Source organism: Notolabrus celidotus, chromosome 10, assembly GCF_009762535.1.
Source record: "Notolabrus celidotus isolate fNotCel1 chromosome 10, fNotCel1.pri, whole genome shotgun sequence".
NCBI classification, from domain to species: Eukaryota; Metazoa; Chordata; class Actinopteri; order Labriformes; family Labridae; genus Notolabrus; species Notolabrus celidotus.
Window position 1 is genome coordinate 32,877,335 of NC_048281.1, and position 27,751 is coordinate 32,905,085.

The 27,751-nt window shown below is 40.4% G+C and overlaps 2 protein-coding genes across 2 annotated transcripts in view; one reads left to right on the forward strand and one right to left on the reverse strand.

The window, feature by feature from the left end:
• Window positions 1-1,425: 1,425 nt before the first annotated feature.
• On the reverse strand, window positions 1,426-15,525 carry wdr3 (WD repeat domain 3). The gene is made up of 27 exons (XM_034693985.1): window positions 15,275-15,525; window positions 11,719-11,917; window positions 11,425-11,634; window positions 11,140-11,258; window positions 10,431-10,509; window positions 9,608-9,703; window positions 9,394-9,498; window positions 9,170-9,271; window positions 8,873-8,973; window positions 8,577-8,681; window positions 8,264-8,494; window positions 8,082-8,175; window positions 7,735-7,836; window positions 7,551-7,633; window positions 7,287-7,425; window positions 7,135-7,191; window positions 6,868-6,968; window positions 6,421-6,532; window positions 5,694-5,828; window positions 5,538-5,588; window positions 5,370-5,435; window positions 5,039-5,131; window positions 4,788-4,838; window positions 4,653-4,696; window positions 4,435-4,563; window positions 1,854-1,947; window positions 1,426-1,743 (listed from the first exon to the last, which is right to left on the reverse strand). The coding sequence occupies exons 2-27, from the start codon at window positions 11,890-11,892 to the stop codon at window positions 1,588-1,590; spliced, it is 2,829 nt and encodes a 942-aa protein (XP_034549876.1). The 5' UTR covers window positions 11,893-11,917; window positions 15,275-15,525; the 3' UTR covers window positions 1,426-1,587.
• Window positions 15,526-16,593: 1,068 nt separating this feature from the next.
• gdap2 (ganglioside induced differentiation associated protein 2) overlaps window positions 16,594-27,751 on the forward strand; it is a 57,796-nt gene continuing 46,638 nt past the window's right edge. Inside the window, exons 1-2 of the mRNA XM_034694705.1 lie at window positions 16,594-16,856; window positions 20,118-20,329. Coding sequence (XP_034550596.1) covers window positions 20,145-20,329 — 185 coding nt within the window. The 5' untranslated portion in view covers window positions 16,594-16,856; window positions 20,118-20,144. The remainder of the gene's footprint in view (window positions 16,857-20,117; window positions 20,330-27,751) is intronic.

The window sequence follows — 27,751 nt, forward strand, 5'->3', positions numbered from 1 at the left end:
GCACTATGATTTTATGCGACCCCCAGAGAACAAATTTAAAATAGTACAGTTCTCTGTAATTTTTTCACTTTACAAAGTCGTTCCTCGGGCCGGATTGGAGCCTCTGGCGGGCCGGTTTTGGCCCACGGGCCTTATGTTTGACACCACTGAACTAGACCAAGCCAGATCCCCCCGCCTGCTCGAGGGCCGTGTATTGGAAGCCCAATAAGTGTCATTGCAGTTTGATATTTATCAGTGTTTTTAAGAGTTGTAAAATAATAACTGCATCTTAGCTTCAGGTTCCAACATCTTATGAAGGTAATCAAGGGCAAAAAACTACCTGTTAAAGATTTCTATCCTAAGAGATGCTGAAGGAGCACACATCCATTAATCTGTCAACTTTAATGATCAACATTCCTTTTTTATTAACTACATGGACGTCAACTTGAAAAATGATTATACAAACCTTCAACTTCCTTTAACCTTCAATAAATCTGCTGTGGAAGCAGGTGACCAAAATTACATGTCTAAATTTGTGTGACATCACGTGAGAGGGTGTGGCCAATCTCAAACAGGAAGTTGACCCCAAAAATATGAGGTAAGAGAATCATGATTTCTATATAAGGGCATATAATTTTGAATGCATAATATATTGTAGATGGACATAATGTTAAATTATGAATGATGTTAAAGTGTACCAAACAAACAAAAGAAAATTTTCAAAGTGTGTTTATGATTTTAAATTGGGGTGTTTTGGGGTGTAACATGACGTGTAACATCAGTGTATTCATGTCACCATTAATCAGAGGAACCTAACATCTGTATCAGCACAGATCTAGAGATCCAGACTAAAATCAACTTTGAAGTATATATAATAATATACTACCTTTGAAACTGGATTAAATCTTATACTGGACCTGGATCATGGCGAGTCTTTCAGTTGCACCAGAAGGGGGGGTGGACTGTCAGACTTTCAACAGGTTTTAACGTCAATGTTAAAGCTAACCTTCATTTTGAACAGAGTTAACAGACTCATAGTGATGGAAGTGAATTCATTATTAACAGTTAAAGGATTTATACCTGTGATAAACTGTGCCCACCTCTGGTTGCCTTGATTTAAGAGATTTAATCCCACTTAGATTTCACTTTTTGCAGTGTGCATGCTTTGGCTCCAGCCCTCGATCGCTCCCTGTGGACCTGTGGGACAGAAACCCTCTTAAATCATCCCAGTGTGTGTGTGTGTGTGTGTGTGTGTGTGTGTGTGTGTGTGTGTGGTGACCATGAAGCAGTCCTGCTTTAGTTATGACATGTTTGTATAAACCGGTGTGTGATATAAATGTATTTTATAGGGACACACAGCTGCAGAGCGAGCTGCTGCCTCACGCTCCACATTTCTCCCTCAGTGAGGATTTATCTGTTTGGAAAGTCTCATTAAAGCTGCAGAGCTGTGAGAAAAGTCAGACACAGTTTATTCTGGAAACGGAGCATGTCACTGAAGAACACTTTGGTACATCCGATCAGTACTTCATACAAAAACAAACGGAGTTAACGCTCCTGCACCTCTGGAAACCATCGAGGATGGATGTGAGTAATCAGTCAGTTAATGATTCAAGCGATGGTCAGGACGGCTCGCTCCCTTTTCCTCCTCCTCTTCTTCTTCTCCTTCAGCTGACCCGTGGCCTCGGCGAAGAACATCACGTCCTCTTTGCTCTCGATCTCCCGCTGGAGGAACTGCAGCGCTGCGCTGTTGAAGCCCATCACGTCCTGAGAGAGAAGGAGAGGAGACGAGGAGAGAAGACGAGGAAGTGAGGACATGAAAAAAGGAAAAGCATCTTTTATTTGAGATTGAAGTCTTTGACGCAGACGTTACTCACTCTGATCTCTTGCACTTTTGAGAGCGTGTTGTTCCGAAGGTCGTCTATGACCGACAGCATCATCTGGTTACTGGAGATCTGACCGAAGTGGATCCTAAAGAAGAGGTCAATAACTTTAGCTCAGCCCGGTGATGTGAGACCAGAAGCCTGATCTCCAAATACTTGATCTAAAACTCTGAAATAAAATGTTTAAACTCCTCTAACATGTTTAAAGCTGCTAAATCAGGCAAACTCTCACTGTTATTTAAACACAGAGTACTTGTCTTCCCCTCATTATTGTTTAAGGAATGAGCTCAAATGCATCACAAAGAGCTTTCAAATAACAACAAAACTTCTGTCTTGCATCTGTACCATTTGTTTCATGAGCTGCAGACCCAGTGTTTATACAACTTGACGTTTTGGATGTAGCATGAGCCAAAAAAACTAATTTCCTCTACCACAACCATACAGTATGTTTATGTGAGGTTAAAAAAAATCTATTTATTGTGTTACTTTGACTAAAACTGGACTTTTAAGACACATGTAATCATAATCATAATCATAATAATAATACATTTTATTTTGGGCGCCTTTCAGATCACCCAAGGTCATCTTACAGATCATAAAAACATACATCATTAAAACATCATAAAAACAAACAAACAAAAAGTAATAAATAAAAACTAAAAACTAGTGAGGTGCAGAGAGTCCAGTTTAGAGTGAATATGCTAATTTGAACAGGTGAGTTTGGAGTTGGGATTTGAATGATGTTATGGAGTCCGACTGTCTTATGTGTGGGGGGAGGGAGTTCCAGAGTCTGGGTGCTGAGCAGCTGAAGGCTGACCCTCTGCAGGGGTCAGGGACTGTTTGTAAAAATAACTCCATCCCTGCATTATAATTAACAGCCAGCAGGGGGCGGTACTGATTCAAAAAGATGTCTGAATGTACTGAACTCTGAGAGACAGAGAGACTACTTGAGTTTTACGCAAGCGGCAAACTCCGGTCTCAAACGATGAAGCCAATGCGGAAGTGATATAAACTGCAATACATCGAAAATCCGCTTGAGGCTGGCTGCAGAAACACCGGAAACCACATAGATATGAATGGGAAAAAGACGATCTTTGCAGCATTAATAAACATGTTTACAGCCTGGTACAAAAAACGGCTTGGCCCTACACCGCTAATCTCTCTAATGGCACACACTGTACGGGGGGTGAATTTTTTTCTAACATGACGGTTAAGAAGATATTAAGATTATGAGTTTTGCCCAAATAAGGACATGACTGACGTGAATCTCGGTCGGGAACACACAGCCATTGGCTAAGAGACTCACACTACGTCACACTCTGCCTAGTTGAGTTCCGCATTACCAATATGGCTGCTGCCGTCGATTTGCTTCAAAACAGCTCTCAGGAACAGATGGGTGACGTCACGGATACTACGTCCATATTTTATACAGTCTATGGTTTTACGTCTTTTGCAAAACAGCAGGATGTTTATTTGCTATATTACAGTCCCATTTAAAGTCAAAATCTTGCTTGGCATTCAGTTCACATTCTAAGGTTTAGCTGTAAATTTAACTGATAGCTTATATGTTTGAATCCTTGTGTTGTTGGAGATTAAATAAGGATCCGCAGTTGATATAAATGATCAAGAATTAAGGATGCAAACTTGCAAACATAGCTAGTATTAGTGGATTACTTTGCAGCTGTAATCATGGTCACTTCAGGCGCCAAAAACTCAGATAGCAGCAGAAATAAACCAAGATGGAGGCAGAGAAACATCCTAACGTTGGTGTACAGTCCATGTCTTTGTCACAAACCATTTATATCATGTTAGGTTTTGCAGGTTTAACTGACTTTAACCTTTAAAATGTGATGTTGTTCCTTCTCTAGGTGGCACTGCACCATCATGAGGCCTTTAAGTAACAACGTTCAGATAACTAAATAAGTAATTCACTCTGAACTTTTACTTCTTTAATCATAAAGTTGCATCATCAGAATCAAACCTACCTGTGGAGGTGTGTGTTCCTCTGAAAGTTGATTTCCTGCTTTTCTTTGTTGATGTTTTATTTTTGTGTTCAGTAAATAGCTGCACTAAAGCCACAGATGAGTCCTCCCCGCTCACACAGCTGTCCTCTGTCTCAGATTACAGGTAAACTACACTTTCCTCTCTCTGCAGGTACACCGTTACCAAGTGTTGATGCTGATGTTGCGGAGGTGGAAGAATGCAGTCTGGGTGATGTTTTGAATGTGTGGTGCGAATGAGAGAGTGCTGTCTAGAATGACGCCGAGGCTCTTCATGTTGAATAGACTATCTGGAAGTCTGACTAACATACATGGATAATGAATTTCAGGATTGATTTTCTCTTGCATGTGTAAGCTCTAACAGGAACGTCTGAATTTGAGTTAATTCAGTGACGTGTGATTGTGTGACAAGGAAGCGTTCAATGGGACCCAAACGAAACTTGGCGTTCTGTGCATGCTCCACAGTTTGCAAGGACAGGAAACCAATGAAATAATCAAGCTGTAACCAAGGCTCAACTCAACTGTGCATGAAAATGTACCGCAAGAAATTTAGACTGTCTACATAGTTTACTCACCTGAGCAGGAAGAAGAGGCAGCGGCACACCAGCTCCACCTCCAGGCCTTGCTGGATGTAGCTGTTGAAGAGCTTCAGCAGCTCGGGGATGTAAGGGAACGGTAACACCAGCAGAGACACCTCCAGCTCACTGTGAGCACAACACAAACAACAGGAGATGTTTACATGTTTGTGTAAAATCTAAGGATGTGATCGTGTCACACTGGAGTCACGTCTTACCTTGATCTGACCTTCTTGATGACGTCTAACACGTAGCGAGACGGCTGCAAGGACAATAAAGACTCGGTTAACTACAGTTTAAGATATTTAAAACATTATGAGTTACAGAAGCTGATAGTTTAGTCTTCTACTTACTGTCACATTTCCAAAGGCGACAAGGATAGGGTTGGGTTTGGGGGGAGGCAGCTGCAACACAACATCAGCTGTTTCAAAATCAACACACAGACAACACAAACACAACGCCGCCAAGATCACAGCTGAGACTCTCTCTCCTGCTGCTCCTGGTCGAGCTGACCCCCCTTAGTTTCACTTCACTCACTTAAAGCTGCATCTTTCAGTTCCTCAGAGATATGAAGCTTTAGAAGAAGTGTGATAACTGGATCTACCTTGTTGACCGCTCTCTCAGAGGCGTATTTGTGCTCCTCCATCTTCCTGGCTTCTTCTTTGAAAATCTCCAGAGCCTCCATGATTCGCTCAGCCTGCAGGGAACATCACACAGCAGGACAAGAGCGTCAACAAAGAACATAAAACCTGGCTGATGTAAAGTTAGAGGTACAGATCTTCTGAATGAAACCACACAAGTATTTCCCGGTGTCAGTGAAAGTGTAAAGCTAAGCTACAACCTGAAACCATCCGAGCATTCACAGCTAATTTGAGCCCAAAGTGCTGCTAAAAGAGGAGATTATATTAATTCTGCAAGATTTAAAGTCGACTCACAGCTTTGACGGTTTCCACAGTTTTCTTCCCGGCTGGTGCGGCCTCTCCTTCAGTCTCTCCGGGTACCTGAAGATGAAATCAGTTCATAAAGTCTGACACAACAACAGACCTTGAACTACACACAACGTCTCGTGCAAAGTAAGCATGTTGATGTTAGGAAGCGCTCACCACAGGCATGTCTCCTTTGGCCATGCTCTCTTCAAACTCTGCTTCTCGCTCCTGTGACGAAGAATTCATGATGATAAGTCACAAAAACAGAGACAGTGAGAGTTTGATTATAATCAGAGTCGACCCCATCCTCCTCCTCCTCCTCTTCCTCCTCACCATCTCCCGCTCCTCCTCCAGGATGATGGGCTCCCTCGTCCTCTCCCACAGACGCAGAGATTTGTCGTGGGATGACGACACGATGTGGTCTCCGTTAGGGCTGATGGTCAGACACCAGACCTCCCGATGATGACCCTGAGAGGCAGAGAGAGGCGCTCAGTTTTATTACACTCCCAATCTCAATGCCTCAGATCCTCAGATGCTAATCTCCTATCCCCCATTACCAAGACCTGATCATACACACCTCGGGGGACAGAGACTTTGGCATCGCTGCCCCAACGCTCTGGAACTCCCTCCCTCCAAACATCTGCAACTCTGACTCTCTTCACTCATTTAAAAATCAATGCAAAACCTACCTCTTCAAAAAAAGCAACACATGACCTCTACTCCCTCCAGACCTGTTTTTTGTATCTTACTTTTTTATTTTTATTATCACACTTCATGTAAAGCATCTTTGAGTATGTAAAAAAGCTCTATACAAGTCTTATCAATTATTATTATTATTATAATTATCTAACAGGTAAAATGTTTTCATGCTGAGTGAGAAGGAGTTGGCTGCATGTTGTGATGAATCCAGACTCATGCAGTGTGTTTATTTTGAATGCCTGCACTGTGATAATGATGGAGTAGGGATTTATTGTGCAACCCCCTGTCAGTGGGAAAGTTATTGTTTGAGGTGTGCATGCCAGTCAGAGTCAATGGGAATCAAATATGAAAGAACAGTCACCTCTAGAGTCTGGATGTGCTCAAACTTGTCGGCGTCCCATTGTTTGATCTTCTTGTCTTTCCCCGCCGTGAAGAAAAGATGAGTCTTTGGGACGAACTGGAGGAACATGACGCTGCAGGGACAGAAAACAAACAGTCATTACAACTGGAGATTAGAGACAACATGACACAACAGAAAGACAGTGACAGAGAGAGAAATTAAGAGTGAAGAGTGAACAAATGAGAACGACAAGAGAGCGAAAGACATGAAGAGCACAGAGAGAGACGAGCGCTGAGATGAAGCAGCAGCTGGTGTGAAGTCACAGGGCAGAGCGAGTTTACAGGACAAAGATCAGAGTCCCTGAACACAACAGATGAAGTCAGAGCCCAAAAACTCAACATCCTGAAATGATTTCATCACAACATGTTTGATTAGCAGGATGTTTGGTTCTGCGTTTCTGGGTGTTACCTGTCGTCATGAGCGAACATGGAGCGGTGACAGTCGCCAAAGTCCAAACCCCAGATCTTCACGTTCCTGTCAGCGGAGCCCGTGGCGATGAGAGTGCTGTCCTGGAGGGAGGAGAGGAAACATCAGAGCCTGTGAGGCGGCACTGTGGGTCCAAACAATCTCACCTCTAATCAGTGTCACAAATGAACCAAAGACAGCGATGACCACATGGAGACATGAGCGTCTTTAAACAGAGCTCTGTGGTGTGATGTGGTGTTTGGTACTCACGTGTGAGATGTCTAAACACAGCACAGGCAGCTTGTGTCCGTACAGAGACAAGAAGAACTGAAGAAAGAGGGAGAGATGTTGAGTTAGAACAACGTTTTTCTCTGAATGAACTTTTATTTCTGCAGAATGAGACGCGTGTTCGCAGGATTCACCTTCAGGGAGTCGGTGTAGAAGACCTTCACGGTGCAGTCTAACAGAGAGACAGCCAGCAGTCTGTGGTCGGGGGAGAACTTCACACACAGGACGTCTTCCTCCAGCTGCAGAGTGCGTGTGTGTTTCACCGTCAGCCTCCTATCACACACACATGAATGAGACATAAAGCATGAGTGTTATCTAATGTCTGATCATGGAGATGATTTCTGAGCGTGCAACATTCAAACACTGATATCTGAGCAGAGAAGAAGCAGCTGACTCACTTCTGGCTGCTCCCTTGGTCCTTCACCAGCTCAAACTCCCAGAACTTCACTCTTTTATCTGCACCGCCTGTGACAATCCCTCTCTAGACGTTCAAAAAGATTGCACACATGTTAACGTGAAGATGTGACAAACAGAGAAAGCATGAGACAGGCGTGACTGAGCGCCGTGTGTCGTCATGTTTACCTGATCTGGGGCGAGGCACAGAGACCACAGAGCTCCGTCGTGAGCATCCACGGTCTCCAGGAGGGTTCCTGAGGCCAACTCAAAGACCTGCAGCTTCCCGGTCTGACAGAGAGAAAGAATGAAGCAGATTCAGTGTGTGCACAAAGATCAGACGGGATTCACACAGGATGCAAGATACAAATCTCATCCCTCCTTCCCTCTGTGCATGGATAGTCTCCTGACTTTTACCTTCCCTCTAATTATGCATGTGTCAGTTTTTAATCCACTATAAAGCAGGTAGAGGTGGGTTGTACGTGACGGATAAACCGGCTTCATTTTGAGTGAGTGTGTGTCGTGTGTTTCTGCACCTTCGTCCCGAGGATGATCTGTCTGTCTCCGGGCACAAAGAGGGAGCAGAGCGCGTAGTCACAGGCCATGGTGCGGATCACCTGCAGAGTCGACCTGTACAGACACCGTGTTAAAACCTCCATGATGAGATAACCAATCACTGACAGATGTTTCTGTAACATGTTGAAGAATGAAGCGTCACCTGTTCCAAACTTTGACGGTGTCTCCGGACGCAGAGAGCACGGCCAGGTTGTCCGAGCTGAACGCCATCGTGCGGACGTCCGTGCGGTGGCCGCCGAGCGTGAGGCGAGCCGTCTTGTTGGGCGTGAGGGTTTTGTCTGAAAGTTTCAGGCTGTACGTTTCGATGGTGTTGTTCTGCAGCAGCAGCGCCACCTTCAGCTCGCCGCCGACACACGACAGGCAGTCCACCCACCTGAGAGGGGAAGGAGGAGAGGTGTGAAGCAAAAACAAGACTTTGACCTCTGACCTCACGTCCTGTCTGATTCCACACTGACCTGATCTTTGAGGATGCCTTGATGTTGGTCAGTCTGATGATCTCGTCCTTCAGCATCCTCTCCACCACCGGCTCTGCTGCCTCCTCGTCTGCATCCTCCTGAGCTCTACAGCAGGGGGCAGCAACACAGTAAACATTCACGTCTCAGCCTCAGAACTCCACAAACTCATCAAGTGCAACATGATCAACACGTATACAAGTGAGAGGAAAGGTTGACAGGGTGCTTAAAGGGGGGGGGGGTGCAGAAGTCTTCAAACTGAGTTGGGAAAAACATGGAAGGGATCTTTCTGTTCTTACTTTGCTGCCTTCTTTTTGGCTTTCTTCACCTTCTTCGACATTCTCTTCTGCACTTCATCTTCTGACAGCACCGTGAAGAGCTCCAAGACCGAGTCATTGCCCTGATGAGGTGAGACGTATAACAGTGATTACTTTAAGAGCCTACAGTGACAGAAAAACCCTGAAAGAAGGGAAACTTTTGGTGTCTGAGGACCAAAGAGATGTCGCTCTGTCAGCTGGACATCTGAGCGTGCTCCAGAGATGAGGACTGAAAACAAGTGAGCTTTAACGCTGATGGATGTCACTTCACACACTCACGTGGCAGGCGATGACTCTGGCTTTGGCGTCTGACGTCAGGGAGACGACTCGGTCTCTGGCCTCCCTCAGGATGGAGCCGGCTTTCTTACAACTCAAGATCCGCTGAGAGACAGAGAGCGGGAGGAGAGACTCAGGATGTTAAGATTAACCTCAGGTAGGAGAGACTTGCGGCTGCTCTGAACAGACTCATCATTCACTTATTAAATCATTAGATGTCTTAGTACCTCTTCAAGACTTTCATCCGCCCCTTCCTCATTGTCTCCATCCTCATCATCATCCTCCAGCAGAGTCTTCACCTTCTTCACCTCCGGCTCTCCCTCAGCTTTCTCCTGAGCAGGACGCAGACGGACAAGAGACGTTATTTCAGATGACATGTTTCACTGATCTAACTTAAAAACACTTCAGACGTGTTGACAGACGAGCTGTGCTCTTCCTCACCTCCTGAATGTAGTTGATGTCCCACGCTCGGAGCTCGCTGTCTGCTGAGCCTGTTAGCAGTCTGCTCTCCCGGTTCAACAGCAGCATGCCCCACACCTAGCTCACACAGGCACAAAGGAAAATACACAATCAGAGAGATAACCCAGGTTAAAAATGTCCTTTAATTCATCTTAGTTTATACCATATCACAGCACATAAAGGAAAAATAGAAGCACGTGTGAGGGCGTGACTTTGACCTGCATATGTCTTACAAGAAAACCACACCCTGAGGAGGTATAGAAGGTAAAACAACACCATCAAAACAACCTAAACATCAGAGTTCACAAGCTGAACAAACATTGGGACTTCATCAGCAGCTGAAGGAAGACTGAAGAAACATCCTAAATGATTTACATTTTTCATCACAGAGATGTTTCCAAGGCCAACAAATATCAGGATCTGGTTCTTATTAAATCCCTCCAGAGCTCTGAGGCAGAGCAGAAAGTCTGTCTGACAACAATGAGTGCACGGTGTTTAACAGAGCAGTCACATTGATCCACTTATCAGCCTCAATTCACTTACATTTATCAGTTTGTCTGCCTTCCCTCACGTTAACAACCATCTCAGGACAATCAAATTACCTGTCAGACAAAACTCAGGAGACTAAAACATCCGCTCTGTGTTACAGACGGAGGAGCTGAACGCTGCAGAGCGTGAGAAACACGACTGTAAGAAGATCTCAGATCCTTAAAAGATGAACTTAAGTCTGATCTGGTTTGAAAGCGACCTCCATGAGTGCATCCTTCTGCTCATGTTAGTGGTGATAAAGGAAGAAGCTCCTCACCTCGCTGCGGTGGCCCACCATGGTCTTGAAGCAGTGCTGCGTGTCCAGGTCCCACCACTTCACAAAGCTGTCCTTGGAGCTGAGGAGCAGCAGAGAGAGAGCAGATACAGATCAACACTGAGGCTCTGATTTCTAAGACTCATGAGCATTAAATACTTTTTATTCTTATTAAAAGTGATCAGCTAAAAAGAAAATTAAACATCACATCAAAACGTGTTCAAAGTTAGATCTCTTTAGATCACTTTTGATCATTTCTGGCATCAAACAGCTCGCTCTCCTCAGCTCTTTGTTGCAGTTATGCATGAAATAGTTCATTTCTCACTTCTCCTTCCAACTTTTGCTTTTACTGTACTCAAAAAAGTATGAAAGTTGTGGATGGAATATCATGTTTAACAAGACATGAAAGTTTCTTTAACTTTTGTTGTCTTTTGTTGCATTTTTATGGAACCTCTGCAAACAGCTTGGTTGGTGTGCAAAACTGCGTCACACCTGCAGCACTCGATTATTTCATTTATTCATTTATCTGCACACATAAAATCAAATTATTAAAAAAACATCAAATATCTAAGCTACTCAATCAATGAATTTGTGATATATTGATATAGTAAAGGCCTAAAAAGGATTAAATGAAAGGATAAAATATAAACATAAAAACAGAGGAATCATCATTTTATTCCTCCAGCAGCTGATGGGTGTGAAGGTGTGTTACCTGGTGACCAGCAGGTTCTTGTCTTTGAGGAACAAAGCCTCCGTGACGACGTCTTTATGTCCTCTGAGTCTGTACAGCCCACACTCGTTGATTATGTCCCAGACGATCACCTCTGTGTCCTGAGCAGGGAGGGAGAGGGTTAAAAACATCCAGAGACACCTGCAGCTCAGGATGCAGACTGAGTTGATTCTGTGCTCTCTCTGCCTCACACTGGATCCTTCTGTTGGTTTTAAGGATGTAAAACTCTTCCCACTCAAACGTTAAGAAGACGACCCCGTGACTCACCCTGGACCCGGTGACGAGCCGAGCTCCGAGCGCGTCGTATCGTATGATGCTGACAGCAGACTTGTGTCCGTTGAAAGAGACGTTGCTCTCTCCATTCATCAAACTGAAGATTCTCACAGCGCCGTCCTCGTAGCCCACAGCGATGTGGATCCCATCAGGTGAGGCGCACAGGTAGGTCACCTCATGTTTCTGCCCCTGCAGGATCAGGACCTGGACAGAAAGACAGACTCTGGGTCAGATCTGATAATCCTCTGAGTTTGAAGGAGCTCCTAAAGTCAAACATCTTCATCTCACCTTCTCTCCTTTCCGGACGTCCCAGATGAACACTTGTTCACACGCAGCCACGGCGACGTAGCGCCCCTTCTCTCCTCCTCTGAGGGTGACATACGCGATGTTTGCTTTCTGACTGCCGATCACTCCAAACACTGCGCTGGCAGCGTAGCGCAGGTACTGCTTGGTCAACCCCATGACCTGCAGGCTGTGGTGTTAAGTCCTGTTTCACACAGAGGAGACACTTTGATGCATCAGTGTGGGCAGAAAAGATCTGATGGATTTGACATCTGAACTGAGTTTACAGAGACCTCCTGATACAGTCCAAGCTTATTTTCCACATAATATTCCACCAGGCGCTTACATACAAAACAAATATGTAGACAAATATCTTAGCATATAATGAGACGAGTCTAAGCTTCATGCTGTGTTAAGAAATGTTATGTATAAATAAATGTATGTGTGTCGACTCGCTGATTTAGATAATGACACTTTAAGGACGCTCACTCAGCCCACATCAAGTGACACAATGCACTTTTCTTGATTCTGAAAACACTTGAACAAATGTATTTTTATGTGTTCATCATGATGAACATGTTAACTGTAGTTTTTGCTGACCCTGTATTGTATCTAGTTTTTTATACCTTTTTATGCTCATATTTTCCTATGGGTCTGAATTAAAGCGCATATATCTTAACAACTATCTTTATGATCTATTAAGTCAAGTTCTTTCACACTAAACTGTGAAAAACATCAATTTATGGACCTGGTTTCATGCATGGAATTTAAAGGAGTCTTCCCAAAACTTTCTCTTAAAATTATTCAGAATATAACTTTAAAGTGTAGCACAAGGTTATTCTTCAGTATTAGGGGCACAAACCCAAGATCAATTATTACGTTTATCAAAAAAAAAATTATTATAATACATAAATATAATAATTAATAAAATAATATAATATAGGTATATAATAAATATGATAATATAATATAGATAATATAATAATCTAAATATAACACTAGATTAATTATAAAACCTAAGGTGAATTATTAAATATTATTAAAAACTAGTGATGTTAGAGATGTGCCAAAGCTTCGAAGCGTGTGTCGAGTATTTGAGGGGGCGTTTCCGCGAAGCGCGTATCAAGCATAGACTGTAAAAAATATGGACGTAGTATCCGTGACGTCACCCATCTGTTCCTGAGAGCTGTTTTGAAGCAAATCGACGGCGGCAGCCATATTGGTAATGCGGAACTCAACTAGGCAGAGTGTGACGTAGTGTGAGTCATGTCCTTATTTGGGCAAAACTCATAATCTTAATATCTTCTTAACCGTCACGTTAGAAAAAAATTCACCCCCCGTCCAGTGTGTGCCATTAGAGAGATTAGCGTTGTAGGGCCAAGCCGTTTTTTGAACCAGGCTGTAAACATGTTTATTAATGCTGCAAAGATCGTCTTTTTCCCATTCATGTCTATGTGGTTTCCGGTGTTTCTGCAGCCAGCCTCAAGCGGATTTTCGATGTATTGCAGTTTATATCACTTCCGCATTGGTTTCATCGTTTGAGACCGGAGTTTGCCGCTTGGTATCGAGGCTTGCTTCATTGAGGGGAGGGGCCGAAAAATTATGACGTTCGAAGACTCGCGAGCCGCCTGTACCACGTGACTGATTCAGGAACCAGTTCGCGGGTTTGGTGCGCGATTCGAAATATAAGGGGCAACGCACAGTCACAACCTTATCCCCAATTTGTTTCCACTTTCCCTTTTGACCCGGCCATTGTATCATAAAGACAGACACTATATTAAGAAGTTCATTATTTATGTGTTGGCATCACAAACATCATTCACTTATTCAATTCAATGCTTCACACACCAAAGGGATGGTGTCATTATAATCACTGCGCTTATTTTAAATGTATTGTCCACTTGTTGGCGCAGTAGAGCAAATGGAGCACCATGAAGCTTCGGCCCATGAGTGAACCAATTGGATGGAAAGCCTCAATACTTCAAGAAGCTTCATCTCGCCATCACTATTAAAAACAATAATATGTGTTATTATCAATAACAATTATAACACTAATATATAAATAAAGTATAAAATGTAATCATATTATAAACATATGAAATACATAATAATCCTCACCCTCCCCTCAAAATGGGTTGCATTAACACGACCACATTTCAAACTGTGTGACAAACTGCTGTTATTAGCTAGAAAATGTATTTTGATAAACTGGATTAAAGATAAACCGCCAACTGTTACTCTGTGGTATCAGGAGTTATTCAGGGTCCTCCCTCATGAAAGGATCAGTGCGGTTCTGAGGGTCAATGAGAGGCACTTCATTGACATGTGGTCTCCTGTGTTCAGTTATTTACCTAAAGAGCCGACTCTACTTCTGATGAGGGGACAAAACAACATAAACTGGCCAAACCTGCAGAGAGCTAATCAATAAGCATCCTGTTCTTCTTTTTCTTTTTTTATTCAGTCTCTAATGTCGGTATTTGCCTTTTTTTTTTATCAGGTATTATATTTGCGTGCACTTGATATGTGAAAACTTATTACTATGGCAATATGCATGATATCAACCTGTGGGGGGAGTGGTCTGGCAGCTGGGTTTTTTTTTCTTGTGATTTGGAATGTATGGTATGATACGGTGACAGTGTGTTATTTTGTTTTATGTATTTTATTTTATTTATTTATTTTATCTCTTCTCCCTTCTCTTCTCTTTCTAATGAAAATGTCTTTATATAATCCACTCTTAATGTTTTACTTTAAATGTGTAATGTTGTTTGAAGACAAGATGTATGATTTGATTGAATTATTTTCTGTTTGTGGAAAAACAAAAAAAAATAAAACTCTGTTTTTAAAAAAAATGAAATATATAATAATAAAATATAATATCAATATAATATCAATAATAGAAATATAACAATTTCTAATTTAATATATTCATACTATTGAGCAAATGGCACATGATTTGTAAATAGAAATTAGGCTAAGTAACAACAAATAAACTTTTAACTGTCACATTTGTCATGACAATAATATTAAAGGACATATTTATGGTGAACAGTGGAATAAGTTAATGCCTCACTAGCAACTTCTAAATTGCTGCTGGTGTTTCTTGTTTTACCATCATTTTTAGAACACGATTTGTTCCACTTTGAAACAAAAATTCTCCTGTTCTCTTATAAGATGCAGTTATGTATCAATCATATTTATTTAAGTGTAATTTCTCCTCCTTTTCGACATGTCTAGCTACAGTTAGCACGCTATCCTGGAAACATCCAGAGTTGTTTGATTTTCTCATGTCAAACAACCCGCGTGGGCGGGGTTAGTAAATTCATCCGTTGAATTCACTCACGCACTGTAAGCCCCGCCCGCCTGGCAAGCACTGTACAACGAATCGAGCAAACCTAAGCACGACACACCGGTTGTTCCTGGACCCACGTGGGGAAATGTAAGGGTACACGCAGCATTGTAAACACAGCTGTGTGTATATTTATGTCTATATGTGTTTGGCATCAAGTTTAAATCTCTCTTTTTGTATAAATGTGTTTAGTATGTTGTTAGTTTATCAGCTTACCTCTGAAAATGCAGACGTTAACCAAGTTGTGTTGTTTTCCGCAGCGCGGATGTTCCAGACCAAACTAATCGATCACAGATTAACAGGAAGGGAGAGATAACAGATCTTCTTATCATGAATGAAACGATTTAAAAACGAACTAAATACCAGGGAATAACTAAGAAGCACTAAAGGGAAAGGTACTATCATGAAAGAATATAATTCTGTGTCTCGTGTTCTCTTAATTTCAAGCTTGATCTTTCACTTTCGATTGCTTCTGTCCGCGCACACTGAAGAAGTGCGTCAGTGACGTCCCAGAGCGTTCACTTTACTGACGAGAAGAAGATCCTTAAATATGTCCGTTTCTGAGGCTAATTAACGTTTTCTTGATATTATCAGTGGACAGATGTATTTAGTTCTCAGTCAGAGGTTCTTACACTTTAAAAAATGTTTTATTTTAAAACAGATCACATAATAATCACAGCGGAAGTGTTTTTCGCTTTGTAGTCAGCTGATACTTCAATGATTGGGAAACTAAGCTGAACAGAAACAACACAAACAGTACCGGAAGTAGAGTTACATGGCGCCTACAAAATAAAACAACGACCATACTAAATCAAGCCATCTTTAAAGGGAATGATTAAGAAAGGTAAGGGAAAATGTTAATATTAGATTTGATATATATTCACCATATAACCCTCCAAGCTGACCACAGTGCTCTGAAACATTCAAACAAAATAAAACAACCCATGATAGTAAGATGAGCAATCAAAACACATTTAATGAGTGCAAAATAAGTGATACAATCTTAAACTTGATCATCAAACCCAGGGAATACGAAGATCCAGGTTAGATAAAGGACTTGCAGGAGTGGCAAGCCCACACTCCCCATTTATAAAGTACCTTAAAAAGTGACACTGCAAGAGTGGCAACATTTGAATGCCACCCTTGCTTAAGTCAGTGCCCACCAATAAAGCTGTGACCCACAATTAGTAAAATATCTAAAGAGGTGTGTTTCAAACAGGAATCAAGAATCAAGATAGCTCTATAGCCAAGTGAGCACACATACATGAGGGATTTGTTGTGGTGGCGAATAAATATAGAAACCTAAATATAAAAATCTTAAGTAAAAATAGTTCCTGTACAAAGAAATATAAAAGTACTTTGCCTAAGCCAGAGTGCACATTTTTCTGAAACTAAACATGTAGTTTGAGAGCTTTAAGGCTTAAAAGTCTATCTCTACATATGTACAATGAAATTACAGAGAAACATGAACGTGAATTGAAAACCTCTTCCTTCTGAGGCCTCATCAGACTTTTATTTTGAAAGTCACTACAGGAAGTCGTCGTGTTCTCTGCGTTAAACTTAACCTCGCATCCATGGGCTCCTAGCATACAGGCTAAATGTGTAAACCTGGTAATTGTTGTTTTAACTGTATTTTGGCTGCTTTTGAGAACACTTTTCTCGCTAGTATGAAAACTAACAGAAACGACAACACGTCCTGAACCCTTTAATCACCGGATAAAGACTGTTTCATCATTTTGTGCTTTTCTTTTGGCGTGGACATCACCTCTGTGTGGAGGAAATACAGCTGGAGTGATAGGTAAGTGCTGATTAGGATGAATAATGGAGTGTTAAACATGTTAAAAGTGAATGCTCCTTCTGTGGAGTGTTTTTATTCATACAAAAAGACTGATTATCAGCTTTGATTAAATAAAATCACAGTGAAACTTCTTGTTCTTTGGATAAATGTCTGACTGTACCATCTACCATCATGTGTTTTGATTAATTAAGTGACACAGCTGTCACCTAACACTGACTTCAAACAGTGTCTCAGTGTTTAAATACATGAATAAATCCTTATAGTATGTATAATTATATATGTTGGCTTTTATAAGTATTTTTATCGTGTTTTTCTTCCTGTCAGGTAATAATAGCTTTTACTTAACCCATTATATTTGAGCTAAACTAACCTATATTCACCTTTAAATTCATTTTATATCCATTTAAAATGAGTCTGTAATAGCCAATTTTGTGTCATGACACTTTTACTTGTTTTTCAAAAATTTTAATTAATTTTTTTAACATATAGCATTTTACATTTTACAGATATGTCCCCCCTTAAAGAAAAAGTGAAGTAATTTTAAAAATATAGACTCAGCCAAAGGAAATACAAGGTATATTCATACATAAATATATATATACTCACATATACATATGCACATACATAAATAGTAATAATCATGTCAGCACAGAAAATTACAGCTCAATCAAAAGAATAAAGAGGTCCATAAAACGGCTTCCAGGTTTTCAGAAATACGTCCTATATATTCTTTAAGTTATGAGTTCGCTGCTCCAGTCTTAATGTATCACTCAAGATCTGTTGAAACACATTAAATATTGGAGGTCTCTGCTGATTCTAATGAAGCACAAGGCCTTTTCTTTGCTGTGTGAGATACTGGATCCAGCATATTGTCCAGTTCTGTACCCAAAAGGTATCTTGCTGCTGTCACTGCCTGATTTCTGCTTTTTAAAGAAGACCAGAATTGGTCGTGATTTATTTTTATCTCATGTATTTGTATTATTATTCCCACTGAGATGCAACAGAGTTCTGTCCAAGATGGCAGCCAAAAAAAATCACAAAAAAGGAGCAACAATTATTAATCCATGAATTCAAAGCGACACACTCCACTTGCTTAATTTTCCTCTGTGGTGAATCAAGTGACTCAAAGTCCCAAATCCACACAGAGGTGATAAGAGGTGCAGGAATGACTTCTTTTATCTGTGGAATTGATTAATCGGGTGTCTCTTGAGGTCATGTTTATCAAATCAATAATGCAGAAAGCAGAAGATCAGTGTTTGATAAAATCACAAGTAGGCCTGATGCATTGTAACCCGATGGTTGACTTGTGGTGCTGTAAAATAAACATTAGTTTGAATGTATTCACCAAAACATGTATATTTTTACACAGTTGCATCTACAGACAGTTGTGTAAACTATTCAGCGAGTTTGTCATGATTTCAGTAAAATGTGCAAATGTAATTTTGTCACATGAAAGCAAACAAAGCCTTGTGCTCACCCTGAGGTCTCTGGTGCCCCACCTGGAGGAGTCAGGGGTGTTGAGCATGGATCCTATTAGGGAACAGATTGTTCAAATTATTAATCAGTAATACTTTATTTATCCTGGGGGGAAATTCAATCATTACAGTATGCTCTTATACAGTATGTAAGAAAATGAAAGTATTATTAGAAAGAAGAAATAAAATAAAATCAAATTAAATCAATGAATAAATAGATGAGTAAATAATAAATGATAAGTAAATTAAAATAAAATGAAGATTAAAAAATAAATAATATTAATATTAATAAAAAATTACAAATACAAATAAGAGAATAATAATAAAGTATGTACAGAAGCGCAGAATAGTTAGAATAAGCTATGTACAAAAGTGATGGGAATGATTGATTAACATTGATACAGGAGTGTTACAGTGGTAAGGATGCACAGTGTATTGCACGGTTAATTAAAGAACCAGACTTTACTTAGTTTCTGATTCATGCCGGGCAAGGAATGAAAACTTCCCTTATACTCCCATGAAACCCAGAAGTCGATTTATCTCCATCAGTAAAAACAATAGAATAAACTCCTCACACATACGAAGGTGGAACTCACAATGTTTGAGATTTTGTTGGGAAATCTTTTGGAGCAATAAACTGATTTTCAAAAAGTTGCTGATTTACTTTCTTTAGAAGTACTTGTCAATTAATTGACTAATGGTGTTAGCACTAATGCACAGTTTAGTCCGGGTCAACACTAAATCATTAAACAGAGACTCTGTTGTTCTTTCATTTAATGAGGCACGGAGCTCATCTCCTCTGATCTGCTGATGCATCCAGAGCTCTCAGCCTGTGTCTGATGGCGATGGCGGGCTGATGGTGGAGGATACAGATATTTTCAGCTTCTTTTGGCATCCATAAAACCAGACAATATCCAGGATAACTCTACATTTTACCAATCAAGTTATCCTCTTGCCATGGATCTGACTGTGTACTGTGAACAGAATCCCTCTTTTTAGTCCTATGAGACAAGCAACATGTAGATGTAATTCTTTGGTGTTCTGTATGCAAGAACATGCAATGAATTAGAAATATAAAGAGCAATAATTACAATAAATATAGTAATTGCAGCCTTAGAGAAGCTGAGGTGCATCAACAACAGAGTTATTACTTTACTTTTTTTTATTGATTTAGTTTTTGTCAAAAACCTTTTAAAACCCTTTATTAGTGATTGGTATCTCCTGCAGTCAATGTGAAGTCCCAAGGCACAAAATGTTTCAGCAACATCAGATATGAAACATAAAGATAAAGAGTCCTGCAGAAGAGCAAAGAGAAAAGCAAAGGTCTTCTCTGCAGAGCCGCTATGTCACACCCACCTGCTACAATTCATACATAGAGGCGCAGTACCACATAGACCATAACGTGATGCAGACACACGACTGGTTATATCTTAGCAGCAGGCAGTATGGGAAAAGGATTGAAGTATAAAGTAGCATCAGATCAAAAAGCAACATCTATTCAATGTAACTGAAATAAGTGGACTGAAGTCAGGATTCAGTTCACTTATAAGAGAAACGAGTGCAAGCAGCTGGTTTGGCATTTTAGCTTCAAAGATTAATGGATCAATTTGAAAACTTAATGCTGTTAGCTGCTTAACTGATTAGACAGTCAATGGAAAGTAATCGCCGACTGGCAAAGGATGAAACAAAGAAACTGGTCTTCTATCCTATCAGAGGTGACGATGGGAACAACACTGACTAAGTATCAAGTATCTTTAATTCGACTCTCTCTCTCTCCTGCTTCCAGTGTGGCTGTCTTGAGGTCCAGAGGGTTATGGATCCTCTGGGTGCTCGCTCCCAGTTTGTGGACATCCAGACTCTCTCCACCTGGCAGCAGCAGCTGGGTGAGGACGGCGAGGAGGCGCCCAAGCTGGACCAGAGCGACAGCCTGCTCAGTCAGCAGAGCTTCCCTTCGCCCTTCCCCTTCAGACCGGACATCAACCGCAAGATCATCCTCTTGTGAGTCACACATGTTTCCTCACTTTGTTGCTGGTGGGTTGATATCTGTCGGCAGATTCTACATATAAACATTGTCAGTGCACGCAGGAGAGCAAGAAGAATCCAATCCACCTCACTGACATATCAGCTCCCATCAATCCCTACTACCTGGTATCTCCTGAAACGATCGATCTGACCTCCAAGGACACACCTGAAGAATCTTGCATTTTCACTTTTAGAAAACCAGCCTCATGGTGTTATTTCTGCTAACGTTGCACAAGAAAATGGGTTTCTGTTTTGGATAAATACTGCTAAACTAAGCCAGAGTGAAGCCTCTTTATAACCCACTATTTACAGTGAAACTAAGACTATGTAGAGTGTAACTGAGACTGGCCAGAAACAGAAACTTAAGCCCCATTATTTGCAAACAAATCACACAGAAAAAAAAAACATTTTTGGGGGTTCATACCACTGAATAAACCCAAGGTGAAGCCTTTTTATGACTTACTGTATACAGTGAAACCAAGACTCGCTAGAAAAGCAAATTCAAGACTTAGTAAGTGCAAGTCAATCATAAGAAAACCAGTTCCATTATTGGGTTCATATTCCAGAACTAAGCCGGAGTGAAGCGTCTCTGGGACTTACTATTTACAGTGAAACTGAGACTTGCCAGAAACAGCAAACTTAGGCTGCCTATTTGCAAGTAAATCACAAAAAAGTTAATTTTTATAGGGTGCATACAGTGAAACTGAGACTAAGTACATGAAACTGATAATAAAGAGAAAAGCAAACTTAAGATCCATTATTTACAAGTAAATCACAGGAAAACCCGCTCCTTTATTGGGTTCATATTCCTGAATTAAGCCACAGAGTGAAGCCTTTTTGTAACTCGCTATTTACACTGAAACTAAGACTATGGAGAGTGAAACTAAGACTCATCAGAAAAGGCTAACTTCAGACTTGGTAAATGCAAGTAAATCACAAGAAAACCAGTTCCTTTATTGGGTTCATACCGCATAATGTAGCTAGAGAGAAGCCTTTTTGTGATTACTATTTACAGTGAAACTGAGACTTCGTAGAGTGAAATTGAGACCCTTCAATGAAAGCAAATTTAAGACCTATTATTGCAAATAATACACAAGAAAATCAGTTCCTCGGTGGTTTTGTGCTGAACAATTAGATTAGTCTAAACCTCCTTTGTGACTTACTATTTACAGTGAAACCGAGACTCATCAGAAAATGCAAACTTTAGACCCATTATTTGCAAGTAAAACACAAACTTCTCTTTTTGGGGTCATGCGTTTTCTTTGCAGACATTTGGAAAAAGAATTTTTTTGCTTTGCTTTGCTCTGAACACACAGTCGTTCCCATCATTCCCAGAGGTGTTCAGTTTATCGTCATCAGAATGATAGCTGATGCGTTCAGAGATTCCTGCCGAGTGAAAAGCTCCTTTCTTTAGTTGCATTCTTGAGTTCGCTTGCAATGTTTGGAAAAGGCTGAATAAAACACTGATAGCTTGTTCAACCAGGTCCACAGTAATTCATATGAACTTTATCAGTAATGCACAAAACAACAAACATTCTGAGCATTGGATGGGATGCTCTTTTTCCAAAGTGGTATATAAAACCTTCCAGCCGTTGCAGATAAGGTCCGACTTGGTTTGAAAGGCATCACAGTCACACAGTGGAAAAACTTCTGTTTGACCTGAGCATACCTAAGCTAGACACAACGCCAATTTAAACCATTATGGATTAAATTTTTGGATCCGTGATGTTATGACAGTCTCTCCTCAGCATATTTTATGAACCATTAAGATATGTTCTCATTAACAGGCTGCAGTCCTCTCATCCATCTTCTGTGGGTTATCGCTCCAGAAAAGCCAAAACCAAAATATTTGGTTTCTGAGTTTTTGTGGAAAGTTTGAGTGTACCTTTTATATTTAGAGGCTGTTTCAGAGTCCTGCCAAGTACTTAACTTCATCACCATACTGCTCTAATTTTAGCACCCTTAATTCATTCAATTTGCTCTGTTGCGTTTGTGCCATAATGTTGATAAATCCCCCCCGACACACAAACACTGAAGACTGAAGAAGTTTGGACTGAGTTGAGTCCTGCACAGGAACATCTTCAGAGACATATCCACTCAGTCCACACTCTGATGATGATCATACAGTCGTCCTTTATATCCTGAATGTGACGTATAAACAAACCATTCAAACATCACAAACAGACGACATGAGATGGGCGCTAACAGAGAATAGTGAGTGTTGTTTCTCTTGGACAGAAAGTAGGCCTTTTAAGCAATGGTCCATAACTTTGCTCAAATATTAAAGAGTGTAAATAAGCTTTTAACTCACAGTTTATATGTCTATCTGCTGTTCTTCTACATGCAACAAGTCCCAGAATTAACCAATGTGTGTTTTCTCACCGCCAAACTGGCACCAATTAATCTGAGGGTAGCAGATTGATAACCTGAGTATCATCTGACTGAATCACGATCATGTGAAAGCACTAAGTAAAGTAAAAAGTTAGGCAATATTTTGTATTATTGTTGCAGTGAATTCAGACTTTTCAGACGTATTTAATGCAATTTCTCATTTTGCTTTAACGAGGAAATTGCAATGATTGTGCCGCCTCGAAGATTACTTTACAAACTGTCTCTGTTTATATTCACTAAAGCTTTTATTTATTCTCCTTCTACCAGACCGTCAAGTCATGCATCTCTTGCAGAAGCTACAAAATGTTACAGAACCAGTTCTTTATGGGCTTTGTGATGATGCTTCAGTGAAGCTTTTGTCCTGAGCCTCACACCTTTGATTGAGCCGTAAATCGCAGCACAGTGAAGAATTGGATTTCCCATCTTCCAAAGATTGCAGCGTGTCTTTGAATTTGTACACATTATGTACAGAGGATCAACTTCAACAATTCAGGCAAGAGATGCTTTCATGTAAAAGAAAACAAAAATATGTAGATAGGTGAATAAATTAGTTAATGAAAAAAAATAGCACACTTCATACAAATCAAATGCAATCAAAAGTGCTTTACAGCGACTGAAAACAAGAGAGAAGCAAAAATAAAATAATGACAAAACATTAAAAAATAAAAATGGATTTTAAAATAGAGATTAATGCACACTGACAACAATAAAATATGTGTAATTAAAATAAGTTAAAGCATCAAATTAATATTAAGAATATGCATAATTAAAATAAATGTTAAAATAAATAAATAAAAAAGGATAAGGATAAGAGTGTAATATAAAATGAAGACTAAAAATATCAATGAAACTGAGTAGATAAATAAAAAGTAAATAGTTAAAATGAATAAAATAATAAAACAACATTTTAAACTACATATAAATATATACTATATATATAAAAGTAAAAAGTAAAGTAATAAAATTGTTAATTGTAATAATTTAAAATAGAAAACAAATAAATAGAGAAGAGAAAAAAATAACTGTAAAGTAAAATAAAATAAACAGGTTAATATTAAAGGTGACATATCATGCAAAATTGACTTTTTAATGGTTCTTTACCTGAAATATGTGTCCCTCTCTACAGACCCCCCCGAGAATGGAAAAAAATCCATCCTGCCCCTGTTCTGATTTCTACACCTTTCTGTAAATGTGTGTGAAACGAGCCGTTTCAGACTTCCGTGTTTTTGTTACGTCACAACAATATCCGGTCTGTCACGGAGTCAGAGCTCGGAGCTTGTTCAGCCCATAGACTGTATAAAATACAACTCAACCCCTCCTCCGTTTTTCATTCCCTGCACACATGTGTGCTAACAAGGAGCTTAGGAAGGAGGCATGCTAGTTGTAGGCTGTCTTAATAAACACAAAGGTCGGTTTTACTCCCCACGTCTGCAGATTTGAAGATCTAGTGGATGATTTTTATTTGTCATGGAAAAGTGCTAGCGCTAGTTAGCATAGCTACATAGCTACATGTCGTAGCTGTAGATGTGTACCAAGACACACGTCGACATACTGACAAATAAAACAACAAGAAACACTAAATCTGTGACCAATCCTTCAGAAAGGTCCCGCTGCCTTTCTGGCAGAGGTCGGTTTTACTCCCCACGTCTGCAGATTTGAAGATCTAGTGGATGATTTTTATTTATCATGGATAATTGCTAGCGCTAGTTAGCATAGCCACATAGCTACATGTTTGTAGCTGTGTACCAAGACACACGTCTACATACTGATAAATAAAACAACATGAAAAACACTAAATCTGTGACCAATCCTTCAGAAAGGTCCTGCTACAGGCGCCTCTCCGTCAGGATCAGATTCAGAGGGTTGAAGTAACACGGGTCTGTGATCAGCCGTGTATATTCAGCCAACATGTAAACATTAGATCAACGTGCTGGACAGCCGAGGCACATCCACTTCCTGAGGGGGCGTGGTCAGAGAGAAAACAGAGTGTTCTGAGGAGGACTGAAGAAGAGGGTTTTTCAGGCAGACTAAAATCTGATTTCAAAGTGTTTTTTTGAGCATAAACTTTAAAGACATGTTTTGGGGACCTCTTAGACCAATATATATTGATGAAAAAAGCGTGATATGTCACCTTTAAAATGTAAATGAATAAATACTAAAAGTAAAATGATAATAACAAAAACAAACAGAAAAATCAAAAGAATAAACACCCCATGTAATAACCTACAACTACAGCCAGTCAGTCAGGTTTAAAGGGTGGATAGTTCTGAGTTAAAGGCAGCAGCTGGACCTGTTTGTGTGTTTTCATTCTCTCTTTATGAACACCAAATGTTTACTAAATCAATCTCACGCTGCAGACGTGCTCAATCCAATTTATCCGACCTCTCAACACATTCAACTCAAACTGTTCTCCGTCCATGAAATGTTGGTTTATGGTATCAGCACAGATCCTTTAATAAATCCACGCTTTGTGTTCTCAGATTTGAATCATGTGGCTCCGCCGAGTTGAGCGCTCTGTTTGGAGAAGATTAATTTACTCTGTTATAGAATTATTCAGATTGGACAATAAATTGTGAGTAATGACCTGGAGTCTGTTTGCTGTTAAATAAAGTTAGAATAAAATCAGAGCAGCTTCATTCTGAAACAAGGCGACTGTTCATGTCCCTGTTCTTGTAACACTTGTGGCCAGTGGCATTTTGTCTTATGGTTCCATTCCTGGACTCAGTGTCTCAAGAGTGCTTTGAATTTTGCTCTGATGTTCATTTGGAGTCAAGTATGATCTGATTTATAGTTTGGTGCCTGCAGGCTGAGAGTCTGTGATTTCTTGGCACTTGTTTTTGGCGAGTCCTAAAGCATTCATGTGCTCATTATGACGCCAAAATGTCTTTCATGAGTCTGGTTCTGCTCGAGGTTTCTGCCTATCTGCCTATCTCACCCCTCCATCACTTACTTTAACTCTTCCTGTCACATTAAAGTTACTAACCATAGACCTTTCTAGAGTCCCTGAGCTCCCTTGTCTCGTAGGTTCCTCTGGATCTCTGCTGTAGACGTCCAGCTGCTACAACTACTACTATCCGTCTCATCTCTCTCTCTTCATCTCCCTCTATCCCTCTCTCCAACACGGTCTCAGCAGATGTGTGTCTAACATGAGTCTGGTCCTGCTGGAGGTTTCTGCCTGTTAAAGGAAGTTTGTCCTTGCCACTGTAACTTGCTAAATGCTGCAAAGTGCTCTGCTCATGGTGGATTAAGATGAGATCAAACTGAGTCCTGTCTGTAAGATGGGACTGGATCTTATCCTGTCTTGATGTTGGGTCTTTGTTAATAGTATAGGACATAGACATAGAGTACGGTCTAGACCTGCTCTGTTTGGAAAGAGTCTGAGGATAACGGTTTTAAAGCTCTCATCCCTGACCCCTTCTTGTGCATTTGATACCAGCAACACCTGGAAGGTATTAAACTTTTGCATGGCCATGATAATACTTCACGCCCCTTGCACTCTTCAGTTTCACTTTATGTCCACTCTGCAGCCCCTCAATACTCCAAATCCTGATCCCCAGATTGTCTCAGGATCTGTAACACAAACTCATCCGGTATTTTTAGCAGCAGATCTGGGTCTATAGTGTGAACGCTCCCCGTGTGTCTCCACGCGGACCAGTTCAGAGTCCAGATCACCTCATAAATCCTCTTTGTGGACTAACACATGACCATCCGGTGCCCGACTTGGCAGGGTTTCTGTGTGAGGGGCCCTTGTTGTTGTAGTGGCCCTCCCCTGCTCGGTCATCAGCAGCAGCAGGCACATTCCTGCTGCACAAACGTGACCAGACCTCCAGGAACAACGGGTCCTCGAGCAGCTTCAGCTTGTGACCGCCTCGTCACAGGGTGCTAAATGCATGAGTGCTGAGCAGTGCCACCACCACTACATTGTATCTAAACACTTGTTAGATTGATTCTTCATGGTGAGAAAATGTAAAGGCTATTATTAAAACAAGACTAGACTTGTGTTGAAATGAACTGTCCTCAGCTGGATGTCACTTTTCTCCTCCTCAGATTAGAAAGATGAAACAGGACCTGAATCATGGTCTCTATGAAACCCACAGAAATGTACAGACTCGGCATTCTTCAGCTCAAATGTGACCTAGAGTTACTGCCTCGTCCGTGACATGACCAAACCCCGGCCACACTTACAGAGTCACTCATTATGCAACTTAGTGTTGCACGCTAGATCTGGCAGCAACTTCACTTTCACTTCAGCGACAGTCACTGAGTTATATCACTTTATTGTCAAGTATAAACATGTACACATGTATTTCAGACATCTAACAGAGCCTTTAAGGCCTGTAGACATACCTCTGATTAAGGTATCAGGGATTAAGCTCCATATTTAATTTTAGGATTGACTTGTGTACAGAAGAGTGCTTCAGGCTGATCTTATTTGGACATATAACTGTGCATGTCAGGGTTAAAGACTTGTTCCCTTTGTAGAAATGACGAAACATGCCACTGTATCACATGCTCTATTCAACTCAACTCAACTCATTTTTATTTATAGAGCACCTTTCATATATTCAAGCATGCAGCCCAAAGTGCTTCACAAAAGACCAGAGAGACAGAAAACAACAGCAATATTTAGAAGTGGAAATGAAAGTGATATAAAATACTTGAAATATAAAATCATCACGATCAAATCAATGAAATCAAATCAGAGGTAGCAGAAAAATAATTATAACAAAATCAATAAAATAAAATAAAATGAATACCAGAAAAAATAAAAAATATAATATATTATAATAGACTAAGATAGAACAACCTGCCCCAACAGATCCACTCTGCAGGATTTTAAATCCTCTCTTAAGACACACCTCTTCTCCCTGGCTTTTAATCAACATTGAGTGGACATCTGGCATAATCTTAATTCAATTTTAATTTATTTTATTCTATCTTATTTTATTATACATTTGCACTGTTTACGTATTCTAGTATTGTATTTTAGTATTGTATTGTATGCTA

Bases quoted from the DNA above. Each gene is read 5' to 3' on its own strand.
- wdr3 (XM_034693985.1), bottom strand. From the start codon at position 11,892: ATGGGGTTGACCAAGCAGTACCTGCGCTACGCTGCCAGCGCAGTGTTT. The intron at 8,974-9,169 runs GTGAGTGTGTGA...TCACCTCATCAG, and splicing joins CCAGAGTCATCGCCTGCCAC to GGCAATGACTCGGTCTTGGA. The intron at 8,176-8,263 runs GTGACGCTTCAT...GTGTCTGTACAG, and splicing joins ACCGTCAAAGTTTGGAACAG to GTCGACTCTGCAGGTGATCC.